General features: G+C 38.6%; 1 protein-coding gene across 1 annotated transcript in view; it reads right to left on the bottom strand.

Moving 5' to 3' along the window:
• The window catches only part of LUZP2 (leucine zipper protein 2), a gene marked incomplete at both ends in the record, with an annotated part of 198,677 nt that extends 185,535 nt beyond the window's left edge, over nucleotides 1-13,142 (bottom strand). Inside the window, one exon of the mRNA XM_082485408.1 lies at nucleotides 13,081-13,142. Within this exon, the coding sequence (XP_082341534.1) occupies nucleotides 13,081-13,142 (62 nt within the window). The remainder of the gene's footprint in view (nucleotides 1-13,080) is intronic.
• Nucleotides 13,143-22,091: the final 8,949 nt, after the last annotated feature.

Genomic DNA, 22,091 nt, shown 5'->3' with positions numbered 1-22,091 from the left:
TCTATTATTCCTTTTTCAACATCTGGAAGACATTTTTTTTCACATATTACTGAAAGAGTTATTTTCTTCTATTATTCCTTTTTCAACATCTGGAAGACTTTTTTTTTTCACATATTACTGAAAGAGTTATTTTCTTCTATTGTTCCTGTTCTAAAATCTGGAAGACGACTGAACCTCCAAAACCAACCTCTACTCCTTATACGTAGCCTAGGTTGTAGCAACTTTCATTATACAGGTTTCATCCAGTTGAATTCCAGTTGAATTTAGGCAGAAATAACAAAACCACCAATTCACTTGTTTGTATACTATTCATTTTTTTCCCAATACTCCAAATGTAGCTGTAATAGAAATAGGGAATTTCTGCGCATTTTAAGAAATGGCTATTTACACAAGCATATTTAGAATGATCCTTGGACTAGTGCCAAACTGAAAACCCAAATCGAATGAAGCAGTGGTGACCCTAACCACATCCAAAACCACTCATAGCTGGTTTTTATGAAGGCAGGATTTTATCCATTTTTCCACTTAAATCAAGTTTTACATCTTAATTCTCACACGGGTTTTTGGAGGAAGAGAATAAAGGAAAGCAAATAGAAAAAGAAATCTTCCTATTTTTCTCCTCCACAGAAATAAAAATTTGAAGCCTAACACAGACCACTTCATCAATTCTAAATTATCTCAACTGAAAACGATGCTGCAAGGCATAGTAACGGCGGTGAAAGAATGAACACTGCTCTTTGCTCCAGTCACCTGTCTTGCAGAAGTTAGTACTGTTATTGTTTGATACAATTTTGTAGATCAATATCTTCTAATGCCGGTGGTTTCCGTAAGTATATTTCCTAATTGTTGACTGAAAGCTCCCATTACTTTACTCTCTTCCTTTAAGGAAGTGCGCTGTAACACTGATCAAAAGGCTAAAGCACTGCAACGAGAAAATAATCATTACAACATCCGCGCAAAGACAACGTTAAATCCTCAGCCATTGTAAATCAGCATAAATACAATCATATTAATCACAGGAGGATACTATTTCTACTACTTCTGTAATTATAGTGTGATTACAGTATGTTCAGAGCAGCAACCCTCAAGAAAGCAAGTAGTGAAATGCATTTTGATTACGCGTGTCTACCAGTTTGGACAGCTATCAGCTGTTATAAAGGAGACTAGATTGCCTAAATTTTATTAACAATTTTTTTCCCGTAATACCATTGCCTTGGCATTTATGTAGTTCTCTATCTGTGATCACAGACCACTTTTTTAATGCCTTCTCACCTCTGTACGTAAAAATTGTATGAAGACTGATGTTTGCATTTATTTTCAAAGGTAACAGAGACACGTTGAAGCCCAGCTACCCCAAGTAGTGTAAGCATTATTTATTTATTTTTAATCTTTTGCCTCAGTTTATTTCTTTTTATTATTCCTCAAAAGCGGATGCAGGATTCTGCTCATCCCACCTATCGGTCCAATCACGCCGGAAATCCAATTTTACAAGCTTAGTCCTTTTCAAAAGCACAACTAACATTTTCAGCATGGATTTAGAGGTTATGTGAGACGCTGCCAGTTCATAAAAGGATCTGAGGCCTGAAAAGATTCAGATCTTTCTCTAAAGTAGGTTTGGAGGGGTATCTGCCGTGCAAAATTTGCAAAAGCTTCAGAGCCAGTTAAGAAGAGAGTAGGCAAAAGCAACCGCTGTTTCACACCCAGATGGGAGAGCTGTTTGGAACATCCCCTCGGGATACGTCAGATGCTGCTGCAACAGGAGATTACACTGATAACCCAGCCTGGCCAGGAAAAACCGACCCAGATAACAGATTGCTGAGTAAGCATTTAACACTATACCAACTTCTCAAGTTACTTTTGCAGCGGCGTTAGACCTGCGCCACAGTGGCAGCAACTAACGGGCATTAGCAACACAAATGTGATATTCTGTTGAAATACAGGGAATCTACAGAAAGTTTTAATTTTTTTTTTTTTTTTTTTTTTTAAACTGAGGTACAAGACTGTCCAACCAAAAGCCTGCAAAAGTGGAAGCGAGCAGGGTAATTCCAGATTACGTGTTTGCCAGGAACAATGTGTGTCTCCAGTATAATTTTTTGCATTTCAATGAAGTGGCAGGATGTAAAAAATTAAAGCCCAATGTTACCCGTGGAATTAATTTGATATTTTTATCTGCAAATGGTGTATCCAAATTTGATGCCTTAGCTGTTAAAAAAAAAAAAAAAAAAAAAAAGATTCGGCTGTTTTGAAGCATTTCATTCTATACAAGCAAAAGCATACATATCTATTTAAGCCACTGAGAAAAGATAGCCAAAAATCAATTTTTCACACTTCATTATGTGTCTACAACTAGAAATCCTTTACACAGAGGCACATACAGTATACATATTTATGCATTTTCCCTTGAGTGAAAGAGATCTTTTTACATTCCAAAAATACGCTAATGGAATTGGGTGCAGGTTTGCAGTCTTTAGTTTCTTTTTATCAGTAGCCACAATGATGTTTTGGCATCTACTCCAGATGAGGAGACTTTCCCACCGCCACTCTTTTTCATTAAATTAACAAGAAACAGGTAAGAATTCTCTCCATCCTCATTAGTGCGTGGTGAGTAATGAGCACGGAGATTGCTCCCTGCACACGCACTCTCTCTCTGTAACAGTATTATCTGCAGAACACAAAGATTTACCCTGAAGTTCGCATTAGGTGTACATCATTTATGAGGTTTAAAGTATATGGAGCACAAGAGGAATCCGCTCTATTGCCCAAGAATTCAGGTGAAAGTGCTAGTTTTTTACTGCTTTCTTATTAGGAGCCTTTTAAGCCATGTTTTTAAATAAATTTTAAGCTTTTAAATAAAAGAATTAAACCTACACCGCACTCCCATAGTTTCTAAGTCATGAGCAGTAACAAGCGGAGCAGAACAAGTCTCCTTGCCTCCAATGTTTTCTCACACTCTACATACGTAGCATTTTGGTTTCATCTTTGTATAGAAAAAGAGTCACAGCTGGATGCAGCTAACCTCCGGTAAGATACAGTTAAATAGAGTATCTCCAGAGTAGTCTCAATACTCCAACTTATTCACTCATCGCTTAGTGTCCCTTTTTATTTACCTCCTTCTAACAGATATAAAAATTAGTCCGTTTCGACATCACCCACCCCCCACCCTCCCCTCTTGACATCTTATTCTCATCCTATTAGGTCCCGGAACTGCTACGGCAATTTCTCACTTCTGGCTTTGTATAGCGAAACTTTCCAACAGTTTCCCTGCAATTCAGGTGGTTGGGGGAATTGCTTGGACATTTATGTTTGTTTCCAGCTTAGTCACCACCTGAATTGCTGAAATCACATCTACTTATTTCTCCAGATGGATTCTTGCAAAACATTCACGAGAACCAAGACTGTGTGAATATTCTTCTACAGGAATGGCTCCAGCTACCTTAAGGATCATTTCAGTCCCTAGAACATGGAAAGATTTAAGGCAGATGAAATTAATTCCATACTGCTTCTTCCAGCATTTTTTCCACCTTCCTCTGGTAGCGACCACTCTTGTCGACAGCACATTGTTCTACAGGTTTAATCCAGTGCAACAAAAACTTCATGTTCCCGTAAAGACTACATGTTATTGGGACAGGTTTTCCATTACACATTAAAGTACCGTTTTAACATGTGATATAACCGTCAGGCTTAAGCAGCAAAGAAGCGTGTGATGTCCCTACAGGAGAGTGAATGTATTCAAGCTATAATATTTAACCCTACCTGCAGTATCATCTTCTGTACATCGCCTGTTGGATGCAAATGGGTTAAGCCTTTCAGATGATATTTTATAAACCAGTGATGGGGCATTCATCTCATACAAAGGGAATGTATATTCCTTAAGCCCTTAGTTCTGGTATACACATCCTGTATTTCTTCCTAAGTATTTCAGAAACTATTTAAATTTTGTCAACCCAGGTACATATGGAACAGGCAACACCACGTACTATCACATTAAAACAGATAGAAATGCAAGTTTTCCTGAGTCCATTTGAAGAACTCATCAGTATTCCCTTAAAACAGATTTTACAGTTTAGCTTTTACAGCCATTTAATTCTTTTCCCTTCCAGGAACAGATAACAATCTTCCCTTGAGACAACAGAGCTCCAAAGTAGGAACTAGGGAAGAAACGAAGATGTTTGAAACAGAGACAGAGAGAGGTAGGAGTTAAAGAAAAACATTAAATTAAACGTCTACTGTCATAAGCTTTCCTAAGCCAAATACAGCACATCTGTGTATACTGAAGAGCAGATAGTTGTTTTACAAGTAAATAAAAAAGCGATTGCAGAAGAGTCTCTATTCGCTATCTGTGCACTTGAGGAGTGTATTTTTTTTCATGCATCATTCATGTATGAATGCAGAGATTTCAAAGAACGCAGTATTCGAGACTGATTTTTCACCAAATTAAATAGCACGGGGCTGCGCTGATTGCCAAGTTAGAGATGCTTAATGAAAGAAGCAGAAGGGAAGCAGCAACACTGCCGTGAGTTCTGACCCCCCCCTCACCCCATTGTCATCTAGGCACCATGGTTACAGATTCATTTCCCAAGCCTTACCATTTGCATTAAGCCAAATAACCTTATTCCTCAACTCAGGCAGAAACAAAGCAAGCTGCGAGGCTAGACTTTCAGGAGCAGGTCAGGATGGATCGCTAACGATCACGACTAGTTGGTATCCCCCCCATAGACATCAGCAGCTAAATAGCAGTCTAATTTTCCAAGCATACAGCTCTCCTTACGTTCAGATTTTCACAAGGTTAGCGCAGCCAATGTGCTGGCCCCTTTTGAAATTCAAAAGGCGTCAGATTAGACTCGTTTGGGCTCACTTAAAGAAAATCTACTGCAGATTATAGGTATTAAGCCTTTCTAAAATGGCTTTTCCCTTGGCAAACCTTGGCTCCCTTCACGGAAGGAAGAAGAAAAGAAACCAAAACCAACCAAAAAAAAGCCACAGTGCCTATTTTCAGAGGAGCACGTGCCAGGAACTTGTGTTCTCTCCGTAGAGCAGAGGGATAGATCTGCAAGGGGGCTGATGGACTCGGCCAGTCACTAATAAGTAGTAAGAATGCAATAGCTATGTGGTGCATTTTGGCACAGAAAATCAGAATTAATCATCGACCGATCGGTTTCAACAAAGCAGCTCAAAGGTTCAGCTGTTTACTAAACACAGTTGTTAGATTTGCATCCTGGCTGAGCTTCACCCCATCCTGAAAATATTCCTGTACAAAAAAAAGCTGTAAGTGAAGCAGTAGTAAAATTGATTTTATTTCTCCATTTTCAAGACAGACGTTCTTCTCTTTGTAAATTGAGCACACATTTCATTACGCTGCATCAGGAGGAAGAGACTTCCTTAACAGACAATCTAATGCCACCCAGAACACAGCCGCTTTTCAGTCTTGTCAGTTCTGTTTTTCCACACATTTTTTTCTATTCTCCTCTACATTTCAGCAAAATCACACTTTTTTTTTTTTTTCTTTCTCCTAGTTTACTGCCACAGGCTAGTCTGAAACAAACACACGACTGCAAAGTCATTCAGACATGATGAGGATGGCTTACATCAGGTGGACAAAGCGTATTACTGTGGTTGTTGTCATTCTAGGTCCCCTGGTTCACCAAGCAATTCGGAGGTACAAAATGACAGCTCCTACTTCTGTAGTCACTCACATCAACAAAAATCACAGCAACACCTGAAAAGCAGTATCAAGTATTGAGAATCCAACAACTATAAGGTACTCCTAAACAGCCACAATTTGTTTACCACCTACAGTGCTAGGTAACTTGTTTCCCCCCACTCACTACCAAACCAAGTTTTAGAAAGACCCACAGCAGCTACTGAAAAAATACGTTCAAGGGTTCTATTATAGTGAAATTACAGAGACTGCATCCCATCATAACCCCCCCTTTGCCTGTCCTGTCATAGAAGGTGTTTTGATTCTCTCTCTAGGCGAGGAGATAGCAAAGCCAGCGGTAACACACATCGTTTGGTACAAGTGTGGTGGCCTGGAAGAAGTTCATACAGAGGAGTCAGAAGGTTGTTCTGCTGCAGCCCCATCTCCAACTTAAAGGGAAAGGTGTTAGTTCTGCAATTAGATGGGATTCGGTAAATATGTGCTCTGTTTTTTTTAAGCCCTGCAATTTTTCTCATAGTGGGTAGATCTGTTTTTTTACGAAGCTTCCACTTTCCTACTCAGCAAACGAGGAGCAAACCTACCTATTTCCCACATGGAAATTGTGACCGTAAATTGACAAAATATGAGCGTTCATAAATGACAACAATAAAAATACGTAAATGGATGGAAAAAACTAACAATTCAAGTAAAATACATGAGCTGGCAGCATACTAGCCTTATCTTATCTATATAGCATGCGGAGACAAAACACACCAGAATATTTGACATTTCTCTACTCCTTTCCATAGAAGCTTTCAATCAATATCGACAAGTAAGATATTGAGAAATTCCATACACACCTCTATTCTTTCTGATAAACATATTACATATTACAGAGCATATTTACAGATCTGACCCTTACAAGACAGCTGGCGCACCCATTGTGCAAAACTAGACAACGAGAAGAAACACTGTTTTTGACAAGTGGCATAAATGAGATTTATTTGTCTGCAGAGTGGTACATCATAAGGATTACCGTCTGTGAACAGGGTTCTGTTAAATATAGAAAATAACATGGAACGCACAATCTCACAGAAAGAGGGATTACAAGTTTAGGTTAAGATATCTTTATATCCTGCCCTAGCTATAAATTAATAAATGAGAAAGAAATAGGAAAGCGTCAGCACTATAATTTCTCTAAACACAAAGAATACATTAAAATGTCAAAAGTAACTCCACAGCAAGTCTCCTGAGCAGAAACGCATTATACACAGCATAACAAGCAGAATCCCAACTGTTCTATTACATAAAGACGGAATTCTAGAGATCCTCAAGATTTACTTGACATCACAGGGAACTTCAAGAAATTTTTACCTGTATATTAGATCAAATCTAAAGTAAGTCTTTCCTGAAGGTTACAAAAGTTTTTAGCAGCATCCTTTCTTCCCCTCCCCTCCTTCTTTTTTCCTTCTTATCCTTTTCAGATTCCAGAATCAGAAATTTTGTGATGACAAAATGTCACAAAACAGTCTATTTTTACTATTTCTGGCCAAACTGAGAAAGACTTTTTTCTGGATATCTGATTTAGGTTGCTAAACTTAAATTTGTGAAGCATTTTTAAATGCTTTAGCCCAGATAATAAGATAAAATAGCAAGCATACCACTTCCGAGGACATCATTCTTCACTAAAAATTAGCTCTATCATAAATCCTATCTTAAAATTTAAAACTTCTGACAAAAAAAAAAAAAATATTCCCCCACCCCCCCCCCCCCGCCCCGTGGAAGACAAACAGGTGGAATAAATGTGTCTGCCCCATTGTAGAAGGGCTGCAACATGGAGAAGCAACTCCATTATGTGAGGCTAGCATTAAGAATATAGGTGTATATACACACGCGTATTCTTATACGCATATATAGTACAGTTCAAATACAGGGATTCGCAAACTTGCTTTAAGCAATCTCATTCTGATGCCAAAGAAGTCCACCTCCAGAAGGTTCTTGCTTATTTTTCTACACAAGATAGAGATCCCCTAACTACCTGGTTTAAAAGCTACCCTGAAAATCTCTGCACTACACCGCAGGCTGCAGATTTGACGCGGTCGTGTATTCTAAGGCAGTATGGTTGGCGACTGCACTCATGCCAAGAAAAGGACCTCTCATTTTGCTGTTGCCAGTTTTAAAATCCAGCACCTGCACCCCTGAGGCCATGGACTTCGTGCAGGGGGAAGAAGGAGAAGGAGCTCCTCCTGCCGAAAGATCAGGTGGTTTGGTTTTCTTGGTTGGTTGGTTTATTTGGGGTTTTTTTTGTTTGTTTGTTTGATTTGTTTGGTTTTTTTTCGGTTTGAGGGAGCGGTGGTTGTTGGTTTGTTGTTCTTTTCAAATATATCACTGGAGCTCAAAAACTTTCTCCCAGAAGAAGGAAAAGGGTTTGTTTCACCAAGTGGCTTCTCGTTTGCTTTATTAGGCACTTGCTTAGAAGTCATCAAAATAAAGCCATCAAGCTAAACACATTCCTTGAAATAACGGAATCGTGCCACTAGTAAATTTGTCCCACTACGTTTAAATACAGTCCACAACAAAGCGCATTCTTCTTCAGGTATAGCAAGGTCGCAAGGCATATGCTAAATGTCACTTCTGTACCTCAGACCTATGTCCTTACAAGCCATTAACCAAACATGCATCATCATCCACATTGATAGAAATCAGAAAGTTTTCACGGCCCAGAAACCTCCAATTCTAAGCAGGAGACAAATGATAATGTGCCTGAATTTCTGGAAGAATTCAGAAAGCACAATATTAAGACAGTCTCTGTTATCCACCCTACCTACAGCAAAAACATATCATTTTTTTTTCCACTAAAGTAGTATTCTACTACTGCAGAGTTCATCTTCAGTCATGGGGAGAAGGAAGGACACTGCTGGACCTCAGCCTGAAATCTCAAAAGCAAGAATCACTTTTGGCTACCTGCTGGAGCACGTAAGAGTGATGTGGCTACAGCCGAGGGTAGAAGCACACAGTGAGCCTCCTGCTTCAACCTCAAAGTCTCAAAAGGAGCAGGATTCCCTCTACTCTCATATCAGTCTAAAACAGTTACTTTCAACATCTGATTATAGCCCAAACAGCGTTTCTAAGATGAGAAAGAGCTCAAGAACTAGAAACAAGGATTTTTCAACATCCTCCCCATGACCACCCGCGTACATTAGCATCAAAGACGCTCTCCTTTCTTTCCTCAAGTCTCGGGCCGAGTCCTTCACACACCTTTGAGAGGTGGGAAAGATAATAGTGTTTTTCATATTCCTTAAGAAATAATTACCAAAATGAACAAACAAAGAAAATAGTCGACCTTGAAAATAAGTCCATGGAAAAAAGCAAGCATTTAACTCAGGTTCTCACGTTTACTAAGTTAAGGGAATTCACTGTATTTCTATCAGTTCCAAGAGCAGACGTACACCAGCTCAACACCCATACCTTCGTTAAGCAACATCCACCTACCCGAAATAAGCACACTATTTTTATCCTGCTATGAAAACACAGAGGTGGCATTCTTCTGAAGCCAATGATTTAGAGATTGCTTTGTAACGTGAGCGGAGTAAGACTGCCAGTAAACTGCACTTTTCGAAAAAATGACCGCCAGCCATTAAAATAATAAAAGTTCTGCCTTTTACAGCCCTGGGTTTTGTACATCCGTTTAATAGTTGCTGTAGTAGTAATATTATTATCGTTATTAAAGTGCCTCTTGTTGGGTTTATGGCCCTGTTCTGAACTATAAAGCATTCTACTTCAATCAAATTTTTCAGTCTTGCATCTTTGTCACATTTCACGTGTCAACGGAAAGGAATTTGCTGTCATAGAAAAAAAAAAAGGAAAGCTTTGTTTCACATCAAGCTGCTTCTAAGGAGACAAATTTTTATCATTTGGACAAAATGTTTTTGCAGCGAGCAGAAATTAACATATCCAGCCGTTCAACGGCAATGGTGAAGTAATATTCAGAAAACTCTCATTTTCGCTAAAAGCAGGCTGCTGTCATTAGACAAGGTAATCTGGACTGCAGATCTTCGTTACTGACGCCAATGCATGACTTCATGCAAACACTCCATTCTACAAATAGTATTCCAGTCTTGGGCCACAAAAGCACCCAGGAAGCTGCAGAATCAGACCCTGAGCTTATTATACGCTACGTGCGCTCACTGAGCACTCAGTACAGTGGGACTCATTTCATCTCACTCAAAATAACATGTACACAAGCATCTGATTAGATCTGCCGACACCAAGAAAAATAAAAGTAGACAGGAAAACACGGGCTTCAGAATAGTTTTACCAAGTTAATTTCACCTTCAAAAATTCGTTCCCCTGAACTTTAATGGGACTGATTTTAGAGCGGCAATTTGTCCTTATTCCGTCAAAACATACACAGTTAACTGGACAGGCAAACACACCTTAATCTTGTTACCTCTTTGGCACCGCAACCAACTGGAAATATGATTAAGAGCCATCATTGTGTCTCAAAGCTGCACCAAAACCAAGTTTAGGTAATACAGAAAAGACTGTTCATTTCAAAAACGTGAACTTTCTTTAATTTATTAGGCATTTGGGTCACACGTATGATTTGAGACAATGCTGAGAAGTTAGCTGCATACGGTTCTGAAAATCAAAAGCTAATAATGAACACAATCTTAAAAATAATAGTTTTCCTCTTTTTAACAGTACTATAAAATAAGAAAATATGACATTGTGTGTTAACATAGTTGAACTTACCAATTCATACTTGTTTACAATTAGGTTTGAAGACATTCTAAGGTCTTCCAAAACTATCACCATGACACAAATGCAAAGAAGATGGCATCACCACATGGCAAGGATCAAAAAGCAGCAGCTGTCCACTTCTGCAGCAAATACTGATTTCATACCACCAGTATGAAATGGAGTTACAGTGCTTCTGTGCAAACTTTTAAAAAAATAAATCCTCACAATGGAAAACTTTCTGCCCAGCGAGGCTGATGCTTTCCCTTAGCTAAGCAATTTCACACAGACCCTGCTTTTTGCAAACCTGTTTGCGTCCAACCAATGAATTAACCATACATTTACAAGAAATACTAACCGCCACAGACAGAATTGCCTTCTGCTGAAGGAGATTAAAGCAGAATCTCTTTCCAGTAGGTGGCATATTGATAGCACCGTATCATTTTTTAAACTTCCATCATGTGCTGTTGAAAAATTACTCTATGTTCTACGCAGCCAGTTAAAAATCAAGGGACCGAAAGCAACTGCTGAATCGAGTAGTCGGGACTTGTATAAACCTCCAACTCTCCAGCACAGTTTCAGTCTCCTTTTTAAAAGGATGGCCAATCTGGTATCAAAAGCAAAACTTCACTGTGCAACACATCCTGTACTTGCATGGAATTTTAACTGGAATTTCTCATACCTCGTTCATCTTCATGCCTCAAACACACAAGAATATAAATCATCGTACGCCACAAAACTTTACTCTTATGAAAGTATATCCACTCCTACTGTTCATAATTAGTATTCGTATGCCAACTTCAACTTTGTCATAGTCTTTCCAACTATTTTTTGAAAGGTGGGGAGGCACTTGGATTTCTTTTGCAATTATCAAGAGTGAGCTCCAGTTCATTTTTCATACAAGTAGTATTTTCTCAAGAAGATGAGGACTGGCTTTTGGGGCTTTATACTAGATACTTTGTCCCAGTTTAGTTCCCTGAATGTTCAAGTAGCTTGCAAGACACTTCATAAAAACAACAAAATATCAAGATTTAGAAGAGTTTTCCACGTCTCTTTTCACTACAGTTTAGTTTGCACAAGCTCATACAAAATACAAACCTGAATCTGCAAAAGCTGGCTTGGTGCTTTCTCCCCTTTTTAACTCTGGCATAATTTAGCAAAGAATGTATCACTCTTAAATGAGTGTAAAATTATTAATCCGAATTGACAAGAATTTTCACACTTGTCTGCTAGTGGATGTTTCCTTAGACCGCTTATTAAATCAGAAGGGATAATTATTGAACCACAATATATTACTTTTCTTTCAAGCGTTGTATTTCAAAGAGCATCATAGTATGTGTGGGCTGGCACTGTAGAGTCCCCAAGTCAGAAGCGTCACAAAAAAAAGAAAAAAGTACCTCTCCCTCACCAGTAACAACCCCCTTCAGGAGAGAAGTATGTGAAGCATTTTGACATTCCTGATTGCTCCCTGCGTTCCAGCCTTTTTTCACTCAGGAGATTATCAGTTATCATTTACCTGTGTTTGAGTATGTACAGAGATGCGCTCCTGCTGTACCTGACTTTGAGTAGCAGGTGTGCACTTTTTTAAGACTTACTGAACAATTATGGCTTAAAACATGCAGTGCTTCTACAAAAAGCTGCTTCAATGCAGATTCTACTGGAAGAGACGAAGAACAACAGACAAGAGACATTTCCCTGACAAAAGCACGTGCATATGTCCTCTGATAACATGCTTTATGGACGTAGAAGTTTATAGGGTACTCATTACTAACACAGTGCAGAAATACCATAGTCAAAATTTGGCCGTGATTTTCTGATAAGGAACTGGAAAGTGAGAAGCGTCAAGTGAGTGCAGTGTGATTATAACAGAGCTGCTCTGTACCCAGCATTAACTTTCCATCTGTGTACATCAAGACAACAGGATAGAGTGTCTCAGCTTTATCTTTTCTCTGCTGAACATGTTATGCCTACAGCACGGAGAATATACTATCTCCGAGTGACTGAGCAGTCCACATTATCTTATCAGAACTCTGCATGGTCAGAAGAGGTTTTATTTTTAAGCTGCAATAGATTTGCTTCATATTTTCCTCAGTGATTTATTGTACTCACACAGAAAGGAATGCTTCTAGATTGCTGCAACTTTTTAAACATATTTCCTGGCATTGAGATAACACTGCAACAGCTCACCTGCATTTCACAGTTTAAAAAAAAAAAAAAAAAGAAAAAAAAAAAAGGTAAGCCCTAGGTCTACGATCAGATACAGAAACCTACACTGAGATGAGATTGTTCAAGTGTTTATTTTTTTGCACCCTATAAGGGAAAAACGTTATGATGTTCTCAGTTTCAGCTGTTTGCCTTCCTTATTTCCAATGAAACAGTCATCTGCTATTACTGCTGTATACATAAAGCTTCTATTTGTTACTGTCTTGCTACATCACATGAGCTGTGGGTCAACTTACACAGGAGCAGCTCTTTTACATGATAAAAAAAAAAGCTTAGAAAGACCAAGAGAAGACTCAGTATCTCCCGGAGGATCGGGAGGGGGAGGGGGAGAGATAAGAATCAGAGAAATATCTGCTCTAAACTTACTACCCCAGTAAAAGCTGAAATCTGTATTATTTCTCTTGAAAGCACTGAATCTAAAAGAGCAAGCAGCAACCAAAACAGGCGAACTCTTCAGCAAAATAGCTCTCGGTACTCACCTAGCGCTGAAGACCAGTGCAGGAAAGAGAGGCAGCAAGTAATAAGCAGAGACGAATTTCATAGTGGAGCTCCTCTGTTTTGTTCCGATCCTCACTATCCTCTTCGCACCGACTCCTTCCCCTTCTCTTCCTCCTCCAGCAGCTCCTGAGCCTCGCCTCGCCCGGGGAGCTGCCCGCCCTGCTGGGGAGGGTCCTACCTCTGCCAGCGCGGCCAGAGCGACAGACCGAGTAAGGAAAGGAGCTCCGAGGGGGATTTGAGCTCCAGGAGTGATGTCACGAGGCTCGGCGAGCTGCCGCCGCCGCCAACCCGCAGCCCGGCCGCCTGCGAGCCGCCGGCCCCCGCCGCGTCCCGAGGGATGCGCTGGTACCCGCCGGTACCCGCCGGCCCGGGGGCAGCCGGGGAGGGGTGAGCGCAGGTTCGCTGCCAGGTTACAGCGGAACGCAGCTGAGAAATTCTTCCTGCAGAGAAGAAAAAAAAAAAAAAAAAAAAAAAAAGAAAAAAAAAAGGCAAGCCACAATGAATACACTACCAATATTTTGCAATTAGCGTCTTTATTTGAAGTGAATCTAGGCAACAGAGATGATACCAAGGCAGGAGTTGCGTCAAGTAGGTGCCAAGTTACAGGTCAGCCTGCCACTACACATCTGGCAAGGCAGCGTTTCTGTACAGCAAGAGTTCCCAAGTTACTATTTCAGTTCATACACCCCAGTACCACATCAAGTTGAAGGTAAGAGCAGAAATAGCTTCCAAAAATGGTATTTTGAAACATTGATGTCATCTCTAAAAGCCCTTCATCACCTGAAGCAACTGATAAGACCTGCAGAGCAATTAAGACTGTTTTACCTGCTTTCCATGTTTGGAAATTCACCTGATATTAATCTTGGTTTAAGCAAACCAACATTGGTTAAATATGTTTTCAGAATCTAGACACAAGTGAAGCTCATCTGATGGCAAATCATATGAAAGTGTAACATTTAAACAAGAATCACCTTTCTATGCAATAAAAAAAAAAAAAAAGCAACACAGAAACAACCCAAACTTATCTACAAGTGAATGAAGTGTGATTATTGCAAGAAGGATTTTTGGTTATCTGTGTGCTTGTCTAGTCATATGGAAGGCATCCAGTAAGTAATTATTTATCACACGCACAGAATGGAAGTTTCCATAGTTTAAGCTGGTGTGTTGTTGTATTCAACTTTTTATTGAGGAATAATTTTAGAGTCCATCAAAGCAAATAGAAATTTGCTGTTTAAAATGAATGGAAAACTTTTTTTAAATTAGCATTGACCATTAATAACACATTCACATGGCATAGAAATAGAATTAATAAATTATTTGTTACATTCTTCAGTAACAAAGTGAGAGGGACGAGAGAGAAAAGAAGAAAAGGAAAAGGCAATCAACCTACCCCCCACCCCAAAAAAAAAAAAAAAAAAAATGTATTTCTGACTCCTCTTCCTTGTGTCCCAACTCTAGTATTTTTTTAGGCACACCTGGCAGGAAGTTCTATTCAACCATATTATTTTAAATCAGCATTTACTGTTATTTTGATGCTACATACCAGCATGAAAGAAACAGTCATGTTACCATGGATACTTATGATCGAATAGTAAAAAGGTCATAAAAAGTGCAGTCAGCTTGTCATTTTCTCTCCCAGAAAAAGCCAGCCTTCCCAGGCACCTTACAGTCATGTACCAGCAGCTAATACTCCTTCCATTTTCCTTTTACGCTGTCGTGGTTTGGGGCAGACTGGCCACTGTGCACACATACAGGGTGGAACGGGGGCAGGGGAAGACATTGTTGCATCAAGGGAGAAAGTTATGCTTGAAAATGCTGAGCGAGATTAAGAAAACTCATGAAATTTTCCAACTTGAGGAATTTTTTAAATTCCGTTACTGCTCTGCATCTTTTTTCAAGGGGTTGGTGGAAGAGAGAGGTCTCCTGCTAAGTTTTGGTTTCATCTCAAGGGTTTTACCACGCTTGCATGGGAGAACATCTCCACAAGTGGTTCAGTGGCTCTAGTACAGGTAGTCTGCAGCTGTAATCGTGCTATATCACCCAGACATCATATTATCATAATTTCTCCATCCTGATCAGAATTGATTGAACAGTTAGGAAGCTTTCATGCTTACCAACACTGCTGCCTTAAGTCCTGCCCTGATGTGAACATCCTATAAAGACTGTCACAGCTCAGTTGCAGCCTGTGAACAGCTCAAGGGCTCAGTGTAAACAATTTCCCATTTCAGGGCAGGACACGGGAGTGGGGACTCTCAATCCACTTGGGCACAGCCTGCGCACAGCCGGGCCATTAGGACATGGCGGCAATTGCAACCCTTAATGTTGAGATCACGTGCAGATAAAATTGTATTACCGTGAAGAGAAAACCCTCAGCAGTGAAAGCAGGTAGGATAAAAGGAAAACCTGCGTTTTTAGAGGCAAAAGTCTATAATTAAGGACTGGGCACTTACTCTTAAATGCTATTCTTGTCAGACTTGATAGTGCTCCAGTTGTTTCCCTGAAGACAAAAAAAGCATCCTTTTTCCCCCATTGTACTTAACTAACTGACCTTGATCTGGAGCTTTCTATTGTTTTGAAGGGTTTGGTGGGTTTTGGTTTGTTTGGGTTTTTTAGCGGAGATGTATTCCACCAGTGCAATGTGCAGCTTAAAAAGAGAATAATAATACATTTATATAAAAAAAAATAACGGTAGAGAATTATTTGTAGATTTTCTTAGACGGTATAGTCAATTTGTTTAGTGCTGCGTACACTTAAAGCAAGATCAAATATTAATGTACAACAACTCGAAAGACCTTGGATAGAGGTGTTCCATATAAACACATTAGACATAGACATCTTAAGATATACCATATTGTCATTCTTATAATTAAAGGCTTTCCATTTCTTGACTCAAATTTATTGACAGTCTTGCTAAATAAATAATTACCGCTAGCTTAGCAAGCGGAAGTAAGGTGATTGTATATTTACAAATAACCATGCGCACAAAATGTAAGAAAACAAAGGAACTATTACTGAAAAAACCCCAGGCATTGCAAACACTAGTTGTCACACACGTTCCTGCAAGTCTGGTTAAATACGCTGCTAGTGTAGGAATATCATTGCCTACTTCAGAAAGGAAAATGAATCAACTATCTCCATTTGCAAAATACAGCACAAGCTTATGCTTGCCAGAGCAGAAAGACAACCACTTATGCCTCTATTTATGTAGTAACTACTATAGCAGGGGTCCTAATTTTATTTTCATTCTTTGGAAATAATGGTAATGAAAAAAGGAATCATGACATGACGGCATATATTATATTCAGTTGTTTTGAATGCCTATGTGTTAGTGAGAAATTTCTATAAATATACCTAACGATGCAGACCATTAACATATCTTGCTGTCGAATACTAAAATTCTAAACGTTGAAGCCTTCACAAGACTTTGCACAAAAGACTTTCAGAAGAATAAGGGCACGACCGCTGGAAAAAAGTATAATGCATTTTATTTCAGGGTGCTTTACAAGTGCAATTGGTAATTTTTTATTTGTGAAAAAAAAAAAAAAAACCAAAAAACAAACCCTACAACTGAGGCAAAGCTACAGCAGAACTTGACTATCCCAATTTCATGTCCTGCGCTCTGTGAAGCGGACTACATTATGGTGTAGATATATCCCTACTGCAGCCCAGAGAATGCCAGTTTATAATGTATTTTTATATATGTGCGTATACACATGTACATATACACACGCAAAGACACATGCGTATATTTTTGTTGAACTAAAGCACCATTTTAGATAAACTAGAGCAGTAACTTGATACATTTTTACACTCTATGCAACATACTGCGTTTCTAGATCTTAAGAAGAGCAGCCAGACACACTGAGCTCCCCAAATACTACTATCATCTCTGAAACACCGTCTGATAATTAGCATCTTAAATAACGGAGCAAGTACAAAACTAGACATCAGAACTCTCTTCTCAAGGCTAATTGTGGTGAGCTAGTTAACGTTGCAGACCTCAGTGATGCAACATGAGCGCAAGTAGAGTTCTGAGACAACAGTACTGGTTGAGCAGGAGCAGAAGGGACAAGCGACTTACAGGAGACACTTCTTCAGCTCGTATTCACATCTTTCTCTCCCCTGAAAGATAGATTTCACTTCCACTTTGAAAACAGATTGAGCGTTCCTTTTCCCAATTTTTCTCCTGCTTTTCCCACTCCATCTTCTCATTCCTTCCCTCCCCCTCTCTGCCCTTGGAAATGCTCCTTGATTTAACTAAACTCTTAACAAATTTGTTAAGCAACCGAAAGGCAAAATTGTCTTACCAAAATACGTAGGCAAAGCGTAAGTCTGAGGATGAAGTATTTCAACATGGTGGGCCTAATATTTCATACCCACATGTACAAACACAACCAGCACAAACACATACGTGGAATTAATGCATGCAGCCTATTACTGCTCTTGATTGAAACCCGGGACATTAACAATACCACTTTGTGAGATCCTAGATTTGGGGTGACTGATTGCTAACTCCATCTTCAACGCATTTAAAAACGCTGAGGAATCCACTTGTTCTGAATGGTGAGGCCCTGGAGACTTGCTTGTATGGCAAAGGAAGGTATACGAGTGACACACGTGTAAAAAGTGTGGAAGAGTTTCTAGCAGTATCTTCTTCAGGAGCATATATTTCACTTTCATTTAAAAGTATACATTTCGGGTGAGACGGATGTTACCAGTACACACATAGCAGACATTCGGAATCACAGTTAGCTAATCCAGCTTTCCCAGCATCTCAGAGGAAGTCTGATATGCCATTATCTCAATTTTTTAAAGTATTAAAAATAAATTTCTAGCAGTAAGTTTAAACACCATATCACATAAGAAGGCTTTTGTTATGTGATATGATATATAACAGAATACTAGCAGGTATGGTGCTTACTATATACAAGCTGATATGGTATTTAACAGAATACTAGCTGACAACACATTGATACAGCATCTTCATTCGTATTCGGCTAAAAAAAAAAAATAAATAAAAAAAAGATGCAACTGCCCAAGGATAGTGCCTAACTCACTTCAGTACCATGAAAAAAAAAAAAAATCCTGGCTGTCACAGTGCTGGAATTATAGCTTAAAGGTCAGAGTTGAGTAAAAGCTACTACACAAAGGTCCCTTCAAAGGTAATTTAAACTTTGTAAGAGATTTTCAAGGAAATCCCTTTTAAACCTAAGAACCAGCGAATTCAGAAACAGGTTGGTTAAAATACTGAAGAAGTAAATTTAAGTAATTTTAACTTCATTGTTAACCCTGTTTTAGCAAGTTAGACTTTCAATTCAAGTTATCATTTGAATCATTAGCAAATATATGCAGCCCTGTTTGCTGTTAAAGTACAGAGAAAATAAGCAATTTCATGAGCATATGATTACAGAAGAAAAAAAAAAAAAAAAAAGGTTTACTTCATTCTACAAAACACCTCCTTTTTCCCCACTATCCAAAACAGCAATGATTATGTGTTTAACATATCTGGACCGCCTATCTTCGTTCTACACTGAAGGGCTACATTTTATGTATGACAACGGAAGTAATTCTGGTAGCAACAAGAAGACTTGATCCAACCACTACATACATGACAAGAAGCAGTTCTAGGTTCTCAGAAAACAGAACAACAAAACCAACTCACTCGAGAATTTCTGGACTTCCCTATGTTGACCACAGAGTCAGCAGTGCTGAACCTCTTCATCTATGAATCTAACATTTAAATTTCTATGTGGTAGAGGAAAGGGAGAAGGAGAAGAAAAAAGCACAAGGGAAATCCAGTCCTTCACTTCTTGCTGCATAAGTTGTGCAAGTACAAGTACCAGGATCAACCGCCAACATCTACGTGCCTATATACAACATCTATATACGTGCAGTATATTACTCGGCATTAGGAAACTTGAAACTTTTTTATTTGTGGAAGCTCCTGAAGCAGAAGCCGTTACAAATGTCTCTCCTTATACATCTAAAACAAGTCATCCCCGATAACTTGTAGAAGCTGTCACATGAGGTGGTGTTTATTTAGACGGCACTGTACCAAGCACTTGGAGTCCAAGGTTTCAGAGGGACCTCTTATTTTGAGAGGGACCACAGTCTACAGGGACTGAGACTTAAACAAGCCACCAAGGTCACTGAAAAAAGGGAGTTAGGACATCTTCAGAAACAGTGTTTCAGTCAGCATTCATTGACATTAAAACTCCTTTTTTAGCATCTCAGAGCTGAGGTTTGCTTATATCCAGATGACACCTCAGGGCAAATCTGCCTTCTCATACTGAAATTCAACTCTGCTGAAGTCAGCATTCATTCAAAACTGGAGGCAGAAAAAAAAAATATGTCAAACCAGCTTGGTGTGCACAATCTACACACAGGTCCGTTAAAGAATTATTTATTGTTTAGCTCTGAAATAGTTTGTCGTGTAATTTAATAACTACTGTGTTAAGTTGGATAAGTTGGACTTGTACAAAACAAAAGCTACTTGATAATCCTTCCAGGCGATATAAAAATCAAGACTCAAAATATTTTTTTTTTTCCATTTCTGTGAGACTAATTGGTTTAAAAACTGAAAAGACTAGGCAACAGTATTTTGAAAAAAATTTTAACAAAACAGGGAAAGAATAACAAATTTCAGTCACACCTGAATAGCCCCGGAGAGGTCAGTAAACATTCTTACTCGTTCCCCAGTTGATGGACTTATTCTAGGTATCTGGTTCCCAACAGACTTCAGAGTATGCTAAAAATGGCTTTAAGGACTTGTTTCCATTTTAAATTACGGTTTGTTTTTTTGTTGTTGTTGTTTTGTTTTTTTAAGTCAGTTTGGAGTTCAAGAGGACTTTTCTAATGCTTTTTTGGTACATCAAATAAGGCTGAAGTTGTCTGATAACAAACAATGTTTTTTAGTGTGGAAGAAAAGCCTTTAAAGAATTGTCTCTTCTTAGTCAGGATATAGCATATTTAGCACCAACATTTTTAGCATCACATCGTTAGAGCATCCCAAAACTTTCACTTAGAAATGGAGAGACTGATTAAAGGTCCCTTGAAAAGGGGCAAAAGGTTTTTCTTTAAAGCAAATGTTTTTCTTTGAAACAAATGTTTTTCTTTGAAACATTTACAGTAATTTAAAAAGTTTGCTCCCTGCTTTCCTTCCTTCCTCCTTAATTTAAAACACTAAAGGTAGGCTGGGAGCTATGCTTAAATGTAGGTCGGATGATCTCTCCCAGTATATTTGGATCCTAACTGTCCACCAGTTTTAAAAACAAAACACACCAACGAAGAAAGAAAAAAAAAGAAAAGAGCCACGCATAAAAAGAAATTAAATCCAATGAAATCAGTTGTAAAACATTTGGGCTGTAATGAAATTGAATGTGATCCAAGAAAGAATTATTATGACGAGGTCGTTAGGCTATTTCAGTCTTGAACTTTACAAACATCCCAAACCAGATGATCCAAATGAGAGCTAGGATACGTGCTACTCAAACTCCTATACACAAAGTACTTAAGCGTTTATGACAAATCCACGTATAATTTGATGACCATTTACCTGTTGGGAACCTACCGTGTGAAATGATTTGAGACATTCAGAGGGGTGGAGGTGTGTGGAAATCACACAGAGAAGCTACTGTTGATAAGCTTCTGATAAGGAGACGTGCATTATAATAAGTATTTCTGCCTGTATGCTAAATAACATCAGAAGTAGTCTCTCAAAAGTATAAATGAAGAGTCAGAAAACACGCGATATAATGACTAGTAGCGTAGAGGGTACACACATAAACCATACCTATATTGTGTCACGCTGAAACTACTATAGCTATTTATGATGGTCATAAATAAGTTTTCCACTTCGTTCTATACTTGGTTTGCTTTACTGTGCTGTTTCATAATATACAAGTTGCTATAGTGTTTTTATGTCCAAGTAGAGGTTACGATAAGAGACTGCAGGCAAAGGAGAATGTTCCAGTTTCTTCACAAAGCTACAAAGAGAACATGTCGGTGCTCTTATTCACACCAAGGATATACATATGTGCCTTCCCCTCTGCATAAAGAAGTCTACATAACTTCTCTTAATAAAGTAGAGATGGAAGGCTTTACCTTATAATTGGATTTTCTTGATGAAATAATGAGAATTTCCTAATATTTTGAGCTGTTTTCTGTTATACCCTATTAAAAATCTGGTTTTTGAAAAGCTAGCAGAAGTGCAGTTCTAATTTAAAATTTATTAGATATGACATGCGTTAGGATTATACTATCAAGATCATATCAAAATGTCATTAATACAGAATTAATGGGAACTCAGGGAAAATTGCTACATTATATCAACAGTAAGATTGTCACACTAATATTGTGTTATAATTGCTTAGTTAAAAAATCTTGCAGGTCTCTGCATTATAATGGAACAATTGCACTTTTTTAAAAAAACACAAAGTAAGTACAGTCTGAAGCAGACATGTCAGACTACCACTTCACTACATTTACTTTCCATATCAATTGTATATACATTTATCGTATGTCTCATTAAAGGTCTAAAACATATAGTCCACACAAACGCATGTTAACGAACAGATTAAAGTATCAGTCAAGCAGAGTGAACGAGTATGACCCGGACACTTTTGTTATGTTCTCCTAAAAAACTTCAGCTGTTAACTCATTGCTTTTGTCTCCTTATACAGTGCTGGGAATCATAGTAGGAAAACAGCATCTGTACTTCTCCATAGCCATCTGCGATCCTATCTACAGTGAAAACTGGAACACACAGTAAAAGTTTAAGCTCAGAGCTGAGATACTGAACTCATGAAAACCCTTACGATTCTACTAACTTCAGAGAAACCACTATTTTATATTTTCTTAAAACATGGCCTAGGAAGGTTTCATAACACTTAAGAATTATCTTGCATTTTCTTTACTGATGTGCAGTTTCAAATTAAAGCCAGTATGGAAAACAAATTACACACTTAATTGGCAAACACTAACCGTACTGAAA

This window comes from Vanellus vanellus, assembly GCF_965231255.1.
Source record: "Vanellus vanellus genome assembly, chromosome: 6".
In the NCBI taxonomy this organism is placed as follows: domain Eukaryota; kingdom Metazoa; phylum Chordata; class Aves; order Charadriiformes; family Charadriidae; genus Vanellus; species Vanellus vanellus.
Note: the sequence above shows the minus strand (reverse complement) of the source record. Positions and strands in the feature narration are given on the sequence as shown.